This window comes from Apteryx rowi, unplaced genomic scaffold (genome assembly GCF_003343035.1).
Source record: "Apteryx rowi isolate R43461 unplaced genomic scaffold, aptRow1 scaffold_31, whole genome shotgun sequence".
In the NCBI taxonomy this organism is placed as follows: Eukaryota; Metazoa; Chordata; class Aves; order Apterygiformes; family Apterygidae; genus Apteryx; species Apteryx rowi.
In genome coordinates this window covers 345,257-359,645 of record NW_020449530.1, presented here as the reverse complement: position 1 = coordinate 359,645, position 14,389 = coordinate 345,257, and the positions used below count along the sequence as shown (strand labels likewise).

Genomic DNA, 14,389 nt, shown 5'->3' with positions numbered 1-14,389 from the left:
TGTCCTTAATATTCTCTTTGGATTTTTCCCCAAAGGAGTTAAATAATACTATCTTATCAGCTTAGAAGAAAAGTGAAACTTAAAGTTTGAAAACAAAAGAAATAGAGTAACATAAAGGAAAATAAAGAATGATGCAATGAGTCTTGATTTTTGCAAGTCCAGTGTTAGTATTAAGAATGTTATTTCACTGACTGAACTCCAAAACTCAGTTTGGAAATACCTGTTTGAATTTTATCACAAAAGTAAATGGGGGGTTGTGAGTTGCTTGCAGCTGATTGGTTGTTTCAGTGTTTTCATTAATTTTATTAAGGCTCAAGAGAATTCCAAATCTAGTACTTCACACTAAACTTTTTACTTTGCAAGCTGAGGGCTGTGTTTAAAAAAATACAACAACAAAAAAAGAACACCACCCCTGGTGGAACTTATTTGCTCCTCATTTTGGGTAGGTTCTCTTTAGCTTTTTGTAGGGAAGTCTGGAATAACCTCCTCAAATTTAAGAGCTGTGATCCTTATGCTGCTTTACATGATGCTGTCACAAGCTTGTAAAGTGCCTTTGCTAGCCCTGAAGGAGTGGGCATAAGGTTACAAGACGTTTGTTTCATTTAGGTAAGAATGTTAGCAACACTTAATACTTGATGCAAGTTTGTGTTACTGCATGCTTGAAAAAAGGTGAAGGCTGTGAAGCTGTCAGTATCTTTGTTGTTAAATTTGCATTTTGCAAGTATTACGAGCTCTGCAGGCATGATGTTAAGTTTTCACAGAGCTGGTTCTGTAAGTGTTAGAGCTTGGATCTAAAGCTTCCTTTCAATTCCAAAGCAGTTCAGAGGAAAAAAAAGCTGGACTCTGTTTTATTACCATTGCCATAACGATAACCGCTGGGCCGGAGGGCCGGGCCGGGCGCGGGGGCGGAGCCGTCCCGCCCCGCGGGGGCGGAGAGCGGGCGGCTCGGCGGGGCGATGGCGGCCAGAAACCCGGGCACCGGGCTGGGTAAGCGGCGCGGCCGGGCCCGGCTCCGGCTCCGGGGGCGCTGCTGCTGCTGCGGAGCGGCAGCAGGAGGGTTTGCGGGGGGCAGCGCGGGGGCCGCCGCCAGCCGAGGCGCCGCTCACCGAGGGCGGCTGCAGCGTCCGGGCGGAGCCTCGGCGGGTTTGAAATCTGGTTTCCGCCGCCTGCGCGGATCCTTCCTGCGCGGGGGGACGGGGAACCTTTGCGCCTGATCGCCTGCCTGGGTATTTTCTTTCTCCGTGACTGACCCCGCCTTTATGTGCTTTCTCAGTGGTGCAGATTTTTCCCTTGCTCCCTCAGTGAAATGCAGCTGGAAAGTACAATATGGCACAGGCAGGCAAATCAAAGCAGTTTTTAAGCCTGCTTTCTAATCATGTTCTCTGAACGCATTTGGTAAATTATCAGTATTTAAAAAGTATGAGTCAAGTTTCTGCAAAATCTTGAAAGTACTGCTTGTTTTTCTTAAAAGCCAACTTACAAATAGACTTAGAATTACTTTAGGCCCTTTAAAATATACTCGTGATGCATTTTCCAGACTTTTCAACCAGAAGGCCTACAGAAGGCTTATTTTCCTTTTGATTCTTTAGGTTAAATAGAAGTTGAGATTTTCTCATATATAACGCCTTGACTCCAGAGGCTGAGGCTTTGAATGGATTATCAACCTTGCAAAATAATGGTACAAGCTCACAAGACTGGCAGTGCTGCAATACTCAAGCAGCTGTAGCCACAGCAATAGTACCACAAAATTGCATCTGGTCCTCTTTTGCATCTCAGATTTGGACTGTATAAACCTTTTTTTCCCCCCATCTCTCTTCCTCTTTCCCAAGGGGTGCAAAACATTTTTTATCATTAATTGGATTATGACTTGCAAACTCGGGGCATTACCTTTCCTCATCATTCTCTTCTGCTACTTCCTCTCTGAAGACTGATTAGGGTTTTCCAGAGTCTTACAGGTGTTCTCCAGGCCTGAAAGGACACTGTGCCTCAGATAAGGTGGATATCCAGCCAATACAAGTTTTCTTTGCTGTTTCCTGTTTGGAGCTTGTATTGTACTAATTGCTAGAGCTTTCAGACCTTGCCACACAATAAAATCCCATTGCAGTGGTGAATTGAACTAAGGTGATTGGCTTTTTTACAGTCAGCTCTTGATTATTTGGTCTTTAGGGGTATGATAATCTGGATAAATACAAGCAGATGTAAATTAAGTAGAGGAGATACAGGGACAGTGTTAGGGAAAGCAGGAGGCTGCTGACAGCTGGCTGGGAAACGTGAAGGTCTCTGAGGCTGCACTAGCAGAGTTTGGGAGGCCACATAGCGCAGCATCATGTGGTTATACGCCTTTCTCTGGCACGAGCTCAGGGATTTTTACAGAGTTAATATGCAGTTTAGGTAGACGGTAGGGCTGTGGACAACTAAAAGTTGACTCTGTTTCTCTTCTCAAAAATGGCTGACATGTAACTCCTAAAAGCGAGCTGTTGAGTTACTCTGCTGTGCTTATCCTAGGGCTGTTTGCAGAGACAGGGGAGTTTCTTTCAACTATAACCGTCTGAACAGCATCTTTTAACTGACACAGACATGTTAATAACGTAGTGGCGAAACTGCAGTGTCTGTTATGAAAAAAGCCAGTATGCGAGTTTGCATATGCAACACCTGTGTATGTATGGGCACTCCAGAAACTCAAATGAGCCTGCAGTAGTTCAGCTCCTTTCAAAAGATTTTCCTACAGTAGATGGGCATACATGTAAGGAAGGCCATGCTGCCAAGCCTGTAAGTATTGGAAGAGGCAATCTGAATAACGTTTGGCTGGATTTTGCTGTACAACCGTAGTCAAGGGGAAAGAAAAACTATTCAATGTGCAGCTGATCAGCACAATATAATTATTGTTATTTCCACCTACTAAAACAATCTTTGAGCATGTCCCAAATATTTCCTACATGTTACTCTTTCTCCTCTCATAAATAGCCTTCTCCTGCCCAAGAGATGGCATTAACCTGTGGGCAAGACTATTAACAGAGAAGGCATTTCTTAAGGGCTGGACCAAGTGACCTCTTCTAGCTGCAGCTGTGTCACCTGGAAAGGCCACTGCCCTCAGCTTATTCACAGATATTTGTTACCATCCCCTCCCAGTGATCTTTTGTAATTTGGTTGCAGTCAAAATGAACAGGGTGGGATGTGCGTGGCAGACATATCCCCACGCTGTGCAGGGAAACTGTGTGGCCAAGACGGTATTTGTCTGAAGCGGCAGTGTGCCCTGCTATGGCTGTTTCTAACAGCTGGCTTTCGCTGGCTGGTTTAAAGGGAGAACTGATCTGCCTGCCGTTAAACACACATCTAAAATACTTTTAAGTGCTATATCTTGTTTAAATTGAGTTTCTGTATCTTATTTTAAGTGTTGTATCTTAGCTGGTAGCAGTAGTCAAAAAAGACATTACACACTTTATCTTCTGTGGTAGCTAGCAATACATGCTGCTGCTGTGACTTTAGCTTTTGAAGGTTTTGCTGGCTTGTGCCAATACACTTAACAGTAGTTCAGAGGATTTGTCCCACACCTCACAGTGCTATCAGTAGGATAACAGGAGTTTTCAAACAGGGACACCTAGTGGTAAAATATCTTTTATTTAAATATGCATTATTTCATATGAATCCTTTTTTCTGTATCCATTATATTTCTGTGTTTGCTACCTAATGTCATTATTTATGACATAAATTTCTGATACCACAGTTAACATCTATTTGTTCATGAATGCCAAGACAGCTGTCCTCAAATCATGGCACATAATGTGTAATGTGCCATGTGATTTTTTTTCAGTAAAATAAACACATTATTGTAAAAGTCCCTTAATTCATCCTTTCTTTTTTCTCATCACTGTTCCTCAGTAGAAGAACAAGGAGTTTGCTTGGAATAAAGAACAGGTACATCTAAAGGAGATACATAAAAAGACACTGGTTTGTATGAACGAGTCAGAGGCCGACTAATCTAAGATATTGGCAGTTCTAATATATTTGCCATAAGAGAATCCTGTAAAGAAAGCGGATGAAAAATTTTACAAGTTTGTCATTGCACAGGGAAAGTTTGGGGAATCATTCTCATATACTCAGGTATAGCAGCATGACTACAGGGGCTAAAAGGAGTCTGCCTCTCCTGTTCTGCTCCCAAGAATGCTTGAATATAATGGACCAGGTGTTTCATATGTTTTATCACTTTTCAGTGAAGCATCAGATGCAACTTTTTAATGCCACTTCACAAGGAAATAGTAAAACACACAAATGAGTATCTGTTTTGTAGTGTAAGCTAGTGGCATACCCCTCTGGTTTAACTGCAGGGATGCAGATGTTTGCCACATGGCTTTTCCCTTCCCTGCAGATGGAATTTTGAGGCAACAGCTTCAGGAGTCATGGAGAAAGACAGGTACTCAGTAACCTTGGGGAAAGGAGGAAAATCCAGCAGATAACACAGCTTGTTTGTATGGAGCCTGAACTTGTGCCTAGGTATAAATCTTTCTTTAGGCAACTCGGTGGGGAGGAGAGGAAGAGGGAATGGTCTGAAGAATAACTCAAGGTTACATGGCAAATCAACAGCGGAGTTGACTGCCAGTCACGTAGTTTTACCGTTTATCCTATTACCAAGTGTAAATCATGCCTGACCAAGCTGATTGCTTTCTGTAGTAGAATGACTGGATTTGTTGACAAGGGGAGAGCAGTGGTGTCATTTACCTTGACTTTAGCAAGACTTTTGATACTGTCTCTTGCAATATCTTGTATCCAAGTTGGGATGTTACAGTCTGGATGGATGGACAGCTAAATGGATAAAAATGATCCTAGTTGGATCATTGGGCTGAGAAGGTAATGGTTGACAGGTCTTACCCTTCCCAGAGGCTGCTGCCAGGTGGAGTAACACAGGGTCTAGCCTGAGACCTGCCCTGTTCAACTTTTTTTCAGTGAGCTGGAGGAGGCAATGGTGCTTGTTGGTAGAGTTTGCTGATGACACTAAATTAGCTGCACCAGTCTCTACGCTTGAGGGCAGGGGCTGCCATTTGAGAGGGACCCAGACAGGCCAGAGAAATGGGCCAGCAGGAACCCAATGAACTTCAGCAAGGCGGAAGGCAGAGCCCTGCCCCGGGAAGGAAGATTTCTGCAACTACTCAGGCTGGGGCCTGACTGCCAGGGAGCAGCTCTGTGGGAAAGGCCCTGGGGGCTGTGACAGGCAGCGAGCTGAGCACCAGCCAGCAGCGGCCCTGGCAGCAGACATGGCCAACAGCCTCCTGGGCTGTGCGAACAGGGGCACAGGCGGTAGATTGCGGGAAGGGGTCATCCCCCTCTACTCAGCACTCATTAGAGTGCAGCTGGAATACCGTGTCTGGTTTTGGGCCTCCCAGTGCAAGAAAGATGGACAGACTGGTGTGAGTTTGGCAGAAGGCCAGCAGGATGGTTGGGGCTGGAGCAGCTGCCCTGTGAGGAGAGTCTGCAGGAGCTGGGCTGGTTCAGCTTGGAGAACAGATAGTTTCAGGAGACCTAACATCAGCCTTCCCATGTCTACAGGGAGGTTATCAAGAAAACAGAGCCAGGTTCTTCACAGCAGTGCGTGACAGGATGAAGGGAGACAACAGACTTGAATCGAAACAGAGAGGTTCAGACTGGCTGTTAGGAAAAACGTCTTCCTCATGGGGACGGTAAGGTTGCCCACAGAGGCTGTGCAGTCTCCATCTTTGGAGATTTTCAAGACACGACTGGATAAAGCCCTGAGCAACCTGGTCTGACCTCATGACTGACCCTGCTTTGAGAAGGAGGTTGGACTAGTGACCTACTGTAGCCCCTTCCAAGCCAAATTGTTCCATGAGTATATGATATTTTATATATATATATATATATATATTCTTTGAGCAGTGAATAATTAGTTACTGTTGTTTTGCAAAGTATGTTCATGAATGCTAAAAATAAAAAAATCCATCCATGTTGCTCAGCCCCTCTAGTTGAAGGGCCAGAAATATATTCATTATGTTTCAATTGATATTTTTAATTATAGTTGATATTTCTGAGCCATTTACATATGAGAGCTAGCCTGTTGGTAAGTGGCATTTAGATAATGAAGTGTTGCATCCCTGTTCAAGACAGCATAATCCTGTTCTAATATATTAATAGCTGGTTTTAGCCATTCTCCTAAGGAAGTGATGCCTGTACATTGGCTGTATTTCTTCACTGTTTCCTCTCTAATACCTTTTGAATCTGTTGGGGCTAACTTTAATCAAATTTGAAAGAAAGACAGATATATCAGAGGTGAGTTCCTACAAATTGTAAGAAATTGGTCACTAGATTGAGCGACCAAATTAGTCCCTCCATTGAGGTAAAGGCAGGCACAGTTCAGCAATTACATGTTTTTTTCTTTACGCATGTTTTTTTGGCTTCATGCAAATAAGTGTCCTGTCTTACTCTATGGTCATGAGGACCATGATGGGCAGGTGGGTTATTGGAGTAAGGAAAGGTTTCTGGAGCAAGGGGAAAAGATGGAACAGGCAAATGACACAGATCTACAGGAAACCAAGCTCCCGTGCTCTACAGCTCATGGAACAACCTACTTCCTAAAAAAATAGCTTGTCAGTGGCTTTGAAAGCTCTTTAAGAGATACCATCACAGTCTGTGCTTTCAAGGGTAGTTTGATCTGGATGCAGGCTTGCCTGCTTTGCAGTATCTGCTGAGGTTCTGACCATGGCCAGCTCCCCAGGCAGTAGCAGTGTGGTGCCTGGCTTCTGTTTTAAGGTAAAAAGGTAACGGTGTGGCATACAGGCTGCGTATGGCCCGCCTTGAGCGCCAAGTGGGTGTGATCCATTCCATGTGATTCATGGTCAACGTTGTGCGGTTTCTCTAATGTTACAAGACACTGTGAGCTGATTTCTAGTTCAGGGCTCGTGCCTTTTTCCGTCTTGGAGGATCTGAATGGTGATGACTTGGAGACTCAACTTCTGTCATACAAGAAGGACACATCTGAAAATAAAATAGGTCTATAGCAAGAGTCACTATGGGAAAATAATTACGGCTTCTATCTCAACCCCCCCCCCCCAACCCCCAAACCTTAATCAGCTTATTTGGTGACTAGTTTTATACAACTCTTTAACAAGATCTGATTTTGAAGCCTTTTCTCTTGTCTTCTGTGCTATCGTTCAGCTGTGTGTGGCCAGCTGGATTCAGCCTGTCTTCAGCCTTATACCTTATTTCTCCGCTAAAGATTCAGGACACAGTTTCGTATTAGCTTCTCCAGGAAATAATAGCTTTCATCGCTTCCCTTACCCAGTTTATCATGTGTTCATGGTAAGCACAGGAGCCCACATGCTGTTTCTGGCACAGAGGAGGAAATAAACAGTTGGGGGACAGCTTCTTTTGGGGAGAGTGGTGGCTTATACAGCCTTAAAATGCTTGTGAAACTACAGCCTCAGGCATTCTTCAGCTCTCCATTTCACCATCTGAAGGGATACCATCGATACTCTTTTTTTTAAAGCTTCTGAAAAACTTAGTCTGCTTTATGAGGAAGGTATTAGGTACCTGAGATATTTATGTAATTGTAGCAGTGAAGCAGTTCTATTTTTTGTTTTCTGAGGAAATGCTTAGTGGTTTTGGATTCCTGCCCCTCAAGGGGAGAAGAATTTCCTGGTAAGATTTTGAATATGATTTTTAAAGGTTTTCAAATGTCTTCAGAGGAAAAAGTAAACTTCAAGAGTGATTACAGAATATTGGCTAATTAGACATAGTGTAACTGCTTTAATTACTTTTATCCCTGAAGCCACGTGACTGTGCAGATGACTAGCAGATGACTTATTAAAAAAAAAAAAAAAGACATGTTCACACTGCAAGGTTAATGAGCCTAATTAAATATAGTTTTCCTTAGCCAGCTACTAAATCATGAAGCTGGGGGCATGGGGGAGGGGAAGAATCCAAAGGCAATCAATCAGTTCTATCTCAAATAATGGTTTTGTTCTGATTTTTAATGCAAGAAAAGCTGGAATTGTGACTGATTTTTCTGAACAAAGACCCGTACATGTAAACGTCTGCTGAGACCTCACATGACAAACTTTGAAAGTCTATTTAGAGACAATTATGCTGAGACATATTTGTTTTCACTTGCCCACTGCTTTAATTAATGGAGAGTGGGCTTTCATAAAAGATTTGTGTTGTACAGAAGTCTCCATCTGCTGCTGCTTATTACCAGAACCTTTGTCCTTCCTTGCCATGCGCTCTTTTTATTACACCATTTTTATTTTTCTTCATAAGTTACAGTTACATAATGTCTCACATTAAATTTTATGGCAAGGATAAAGTCCTGATTTTTTTTTTTTTTTTTAAGTTTTCTGACAGTTCTGTGCAGGGCATTTCAGTGTCCTGCATTCAAAAACAACTCAGGGATCCAAATTCTGTTGTCTTTCAATGAAACTTAGGTCTCAGGCACAGAAATGAGCTACTAAACCTTAATGAGTTGCCGTGTGTTGGCAATTACAATGGTATGTTTCTTGCAAAGTCCAGCACAAGGTGAATCAGAGTGAATCCTCTCCGAATCATGTAGGATTAACCTATTTGTGGGTGAAGTTGCTTTTCCTTTCATTTGAATTCAGGTTTATGCCCCAAGAATCAAGAAGATGTAAATTTTCCCTATCTAACAAACTGGAGGCTGTGTTTCTTCCAAACTCTTCCACAGAAGGCATTAGCTCTTATAGATTAATTATTTAGTCAGATTTCTTGGTTGTCTTTCATAATGTAGAAAGAGTAGGTTAGAGTAGAGTAACTGAAGCCTCTGGCTCCTTATTAGAGAGCTAGAAGATGAGTTCCTCATCTCAAGTGCTTTCTTTGATTTTATCACATTTTCCGAAAGGGCTGGAAGGTTGCCATGTGCTCAGTAGCATTCTAAAGTTATCTTGATAAATTTTATTATGATCAAATGATTCCACCTGAACACTTGGCACGTAGTAGGAGAATCACAGCACAGGGTTTATGTTTCTTTTTTTTTTTTTTTTTAATTTTTTCTTTATTCTCTTCCTCCATGGGCTTTGTCAACAATTGCTTGTAATGGCCCCTTGGAAAGTGACATGTACTCTGTGCTGATCATTTAGGAGGCTCTACCTTAAAGAGACTGCAGAGGATGCAGAGGTTTCACTAGCTTGTACTTAAACTGTGTTTATATGGTTTCCATTTACTGAAATTAAAAAGACAAAGGAAGTTCTTGCCATAGGTTTTGTAGCAACAGCTTTTCTCAGTTGCTTTCTACATGTCAGATGAGCTTCTCGCATTTGAGACAGAATGAATAAGCCTGTGGCTTATCAAGTGAAGAGAATTAATAAGGGTTTGCTGTTAGGCTGGTTTGCAACTTTGCAAGCTCCTCCTTTTCTTTTTTACTGTACAGTGAGACTGATACTAAGTCCTAATGGAAATCCTAAAAATTCCTAATGCCCTTTTCTTTATTTGGTTTACTTTTGCTGCTTTTGGCCAACATTTTGTCCCTGCAGGTGCTGATTATTTACTTATATGTGGTAGTAAGAAAGTAGTAACAAAGTAGTTTACTATGCTGATAACAAGATTTAGTTTAGCTGTGTTTCATGCCCATGTCCTGCATTTCCACCACGTCATTTTTAGCCTATCTTGGTTTTGCCAGAGCTTTTAAAAGTCTTATTAGGAAAACAAGCTTGTGTTTAGACATACTTTAGCTAGTGTATTAGGTCTGGACTTCTATGTATTGTTAAAACAAAAAAGTGGGAAGAAATAATGGGGGAACAAGATTTCCCTAAGAAACTGGGAATCACTAAGATTTTGRCTGCCCACTCTTTAAGTATCAAACCTATTTTAATCAATGCGCTTGAAGGAACTGCAAGTTTAATACGGTAAGGAAGAAGACTCCCAGAGATGAGATGCTCTTAACAAATTATGTCACCCAGAATTATTATCTCTTAGCATGTGAATCTATGTCCTTATACTGTCCTTAATTGGTAATTGATGATTGATATTGAGGGTGGTGATTGGTTGATGATTGGTGGTTGATGATCATTGAAGTTGTCTTCACAGTGTTTTCATGGCTTAGTTATATAATTAGTATTTAGAAGAGCTAGTTATGTTTTGGGATCAGAGGTGTTAAAGACGTTCTCTTTTTCTTTTATCTTTTATGTTCTGTGAGCAGGAGGACTTGAGTTTGAGTTCATTCACATGCAAAATTATACCTTTGATTTCTCCTACTGAGCAGAAATTTCAAGATTCAAGGCCTGTGCCCTCAGTTCTCCTTTGTCACTCAGTTACCCTTCTTTCAGAGGTGTTCAGTTTTGGTGCTTCTCTTTTTGGACAGTTTCAAAAGTAGTCTTCTAGAAAATGTTGAGTACCCATTTCTCTTTGACTCTGATTATTGCTTGCGGATAATGAAACTCACTGAAAGTGAGAGCCAGGCTGTCCGCAGTGGGCATCTGATGAATTCACGCATCAAGTGTGTTACCCCGAGTCCTCTAGAGCGCTCAGAAAGGTAAGTGCTCTAAGGAAGGCACGTGTCTTGCGCGGTCTCCAGGCAGATATGATGTCCAGGAATTAAATGCTTTTGTGAACTTGCAGCTAATCGGGCCCTACTAGCAAATTCAGTAAAATTAGCTCTAGATAATAACAACCCAGATGCTTTATTGCACGAGGGTCTCTGCAGAGGTTTTGGTGACCGTGTGGGATACAATTCCTGTAGACAAAAGTTCGCACACGCACACAAAATGCTGTTGTATGCTGGGTGCAAGCAGAACTGCCAAGGACTGAAAAAATGTTATCTTGCCCTGGAGTCAAGAAGTACATCAGTGGGCAATGACAGAAGGCTGTTTTGTGTGTTTTAGCTACTACCTGTGTAATAGACTTTATAGTCCAGGAGTGGCAATATAGCATCTCTCACCAGCAGTAAGGTGATTCAGTTCTGATGGCAAACAAAATGTGCTGTGTGAAACACCCAGTTCACAGACCATCCCTGACAGAAGTTAAGGCTATTATGATATTTTGGACTGATATTTTGTCCTTAAAAGGACATGAAAGCACAACACTGTCTTCAGAGGACCCAAACTGAGCTCCAACTTTCTTCTGAAGTCCCACACAGTATAGTAAAAGAACACAAAAATAGCTGCGAATTCTGTTTTTTTTCCCCCACCCCAGAACTTGGCTGGATCTCAAAAGTGCATGTGAATCAACCTGCAGTTCTAAGGCATGCAGAACGAATTCGAACGCGGAGAACTGTGAAAAGTAATTGGCAAGTAAGTGCTCTTTTTATGCATTCTGTTCCTGTATTTTTAAAGCAGTCACTCTCCCTCTCTAGGCTGCAGTATTGAATTTTGTTCAAGATGCATGTACACTTAAAAGATTGTGCTTGTCCATGTCTTATTTTAATAATTTGTATTTGATGATGATGGGATGGAATAAGGTGACGCATTTATCTAAACAAGTTAAAAACCTTATAACTCATGAGTGGCAAAACCACAAATGAATTTAAGTCATCTTTATTCATGAGTGGATTAAATTGTATATTACTATCCTACCACATTTATTCTGTTTCCCAGACAGATTTCTCTGCACCCAGCCTTCTTATTTTTTAATTCTGAAGTTGTAAGATATGATCGTGGTCCCTGTCAAGTTTGACCTAAACCTTGATAATTGTTCTTTACTTAACGATCCCCAGCGTGTGTGATTCCTTGCTTAACCATTTCTTACCTAAAACTCAAAATACTTATCTGGGTATGGGCCTGGGGGAGGAAATTAATGTTAAGGGGGCTGACTTTTCAGCTGCTGAGATACAGTAAGTGATTGGTTGTTGTCCATCTTAGTGTAAAGTGGGTTCGTGTAAGCCACTGGTCAAACCAGTGGTCCAAATAAATAAACTTTTCTTTGAGGTTCTGTCTTGCATTTGTTGAATACTCGTGTTCAGTGTCTTAAAAGTTACTGTCAGCCTCTGCTAACTGTTAACTGCCCTCCTGACCCAAGTCCCAGCTGACCTAAGGTCCACTGCAGTTTCTCCAGTTCATAGATTGGGATCTTGTTGCAAACCCATAAGGTCAGCTAATAAGTTAATCCTCTGGGCTGTGAAATGAAGCAGGAAGGGCATGGCCACGTGCTGGGTTTGGCCACCTCAGCTGCAGGAAAGGGAAACTGAGAAACTGAGGGCAGAGCTGGACGCAGGGGTGAATGCCATGCTTCGGCAGCCTTCAGCAGGACTGCAAGGGCCAGGTCTGGGAAGTGCCCTGGGACAGAGCCAGAGTTCCCAGTTACCGCGCCTCAGCCGCAGGTTGCAATTGGTGTCTAAAGGAGAGCCGGTTCAACGTTCACCGAGCAGCTCTTCTGCAAGCAAATGTGTGATTCCTCCCCAGTGCACAGTGACCAAGGATAAATACTTTATGCTTGTTTACTTGCAATGGTAACTGATAAGCTGGGAGTGGGAGGAAGGAGAGGAGGGAGGCTCAGATGTAACAGTGTAACATAATAGGGCACAGAAGTATTTGTTTAATTGTATTGAATTCTTCAAATACTTGTTCAAAGTAGCTGGCCTCCTGAGCTTAGCATAGTTCTGGGGTGGCCAAAGCTACATTTGTAATGAGCAGAAATGCTGTGGGCTGCAGTTCAGGAATAATTTGGTACAACTGTGTCTTACTGTGTAAGATCCTACTGGAAGGTGATAGAAAACAACTTCCCGCCTGCTACATCAACCTGAGAGTCTGTGCTGTGAATGTTATGATTAAATAAGAAATGGACCCAAACTGAGTTCAGCATTTCCCAAGACTTTCTTATACATATAAGGTCACTTGATACCAAGTTTAACAGTGCTATGGCTCTAGGTTGGGAAATAGTGTCAGTGAGAAAATCCCGAGGGTATTTCCTAACCTTGACTATCTTCAGATACTTCAGGTGCAGCATATGTAAAAAACAGGTCTTTTGATTTGACAGAAATGACTATATAAAAAACAAAGGAATAGAGAACCCCAGTCTTTGATTACAAAGAGGGAATCATTTGCAAGAAAGGGATTTGCTGTCACTCGCTCAACATGGCCGTAGGTCAAATGTTTAATCATTACAAACACATCTCCGCTTTCCCATGTGGTAACGCCAGTATTGAGCTATGCAAGTGTGGATTTACTTTGAAGAATACCAAGAGATTATTTTCAGAAGCCTCTCTACCGTATTTGAACACTGTCATTGCAGGATAGTCATGTGCTGTTTATCTCACAGAGATGAGCTTGAATCTTTACATATTTGATTGTAAGTAACACTACAGATTCAAAATTTCAAGCCTGTATCTCAAAATACACATTTTAAAAACCCTGTAAAAAATGAAGTTCATACCAGTTCTTGGAGCTCTCTTCCTACATCTGTCTTGATGACTTTATGATTCATGTCTTAAGAGATGAGACAAAAATTCCCTCGAATGGAGGATAAAAAAAATCCAGCAGAAGAAACTGAAAATCATTTGCAGTGAAAAACCTTTTAAAGTGTTACAGGGTAAAAGTAGAAGTCAGAAACAAGCAGTCAAACTTATCAGAGTAGCAGAGGCCAGTAACAGTCATTCATTTAACATTACTGAAGTTCAGTAACCCCAAAACAGATTTCAGTGTAATTTACTAATATAAACAAGTTCAGAAGGAAGAGTCCCATCAGCCAAGTGTGAAAGATTTGTAGACTGGACAGCCTGTTAAGATTTGCAGAGCGATACCTCCATGCAGGAACAAGAAGTTTGGCTGCATGTACTGAGAAGTCATGCCACAGAGTGGAATGGCTGGGGAGGCGTTGCCACATGATGCCGCTTTACAGACCCCCCTAGCTGTTGCAAGCTCTTCCCTTGTTGAACAAATGCCCTCTAAGGGAGGTCAGCTTTTAGTGAAACTGTCCCTGTAAATGAAAATTCACTGGAAACACTTTGATAAATATTTCAAATCTTTGGGGTTTGCACCAAATAATTACAGATGTTTTTATCCCAGTTTCACACAAAAGGAAGTGGAAATATCTGGAGATTCGACCCCAAGTTTTACGAAGCGCATGTTCTTACCTTCCACTGACTCCAAGTTTCACTCTCACAGGAGGACAAGCCTCCAAATGGATGCAAGTGTGCAATTGCTGACGTGCACATTCATCTGGTTATTCACAGTCACAAACCTGTGTTCCTTTGGAAGCCTATGTAGATGTTCACAGGCATACGAGCTTTGAAAGAGACACACCGTATGGAAGGGAGCATATTATAATAATGGGGTTGCTCAGATAGATGGTGGTTTTATCTTTGTTTTGTAGAAGAAGTAAATGTGGCACAAGTTGCTCTTTGTCCAGCTAAAAACATCTATCTGGTTCTTATGAAGAGTCCTGTTTGGTACCTAGCTTTTGCACCAAAAACCATGTGCCAAAGATTGGAATTGATCCTTTA

The 14,389-nt window shown here is 41.9% G+C and overlaps 1 protein-coding gene across 4 annotated transcripts in view; it reads left to right on the top strand.

Moving 5' to 3' along the window:
* Positions 1-936: 936 nt before the first annotated feature.
* DERA (deoxyribose-phosphate aldolase) overlaps positions 937-14,389 on the top strand; it is a 53,755-nt gene continuing 40,302 nt past the window's right edge. For all 4 annotated transcript variants that reach the window (XM_026070413.1, XM_026070414.1, XM_026070410.1 and 1 more), the window contains exons 1-2: positions 937-987; positions 11,146-11,243. In XM_026070413.1, the coding sequence (XP_025926198.1) occupies positions 957-987; positions 11,146-11,243 (129 nt within the window). In that variant the 5' untranslated portion in view covers positions 937-956. The remainder of the gene's footprint in view (positions 988-11,145; positions 11,244-14,389) is intronic.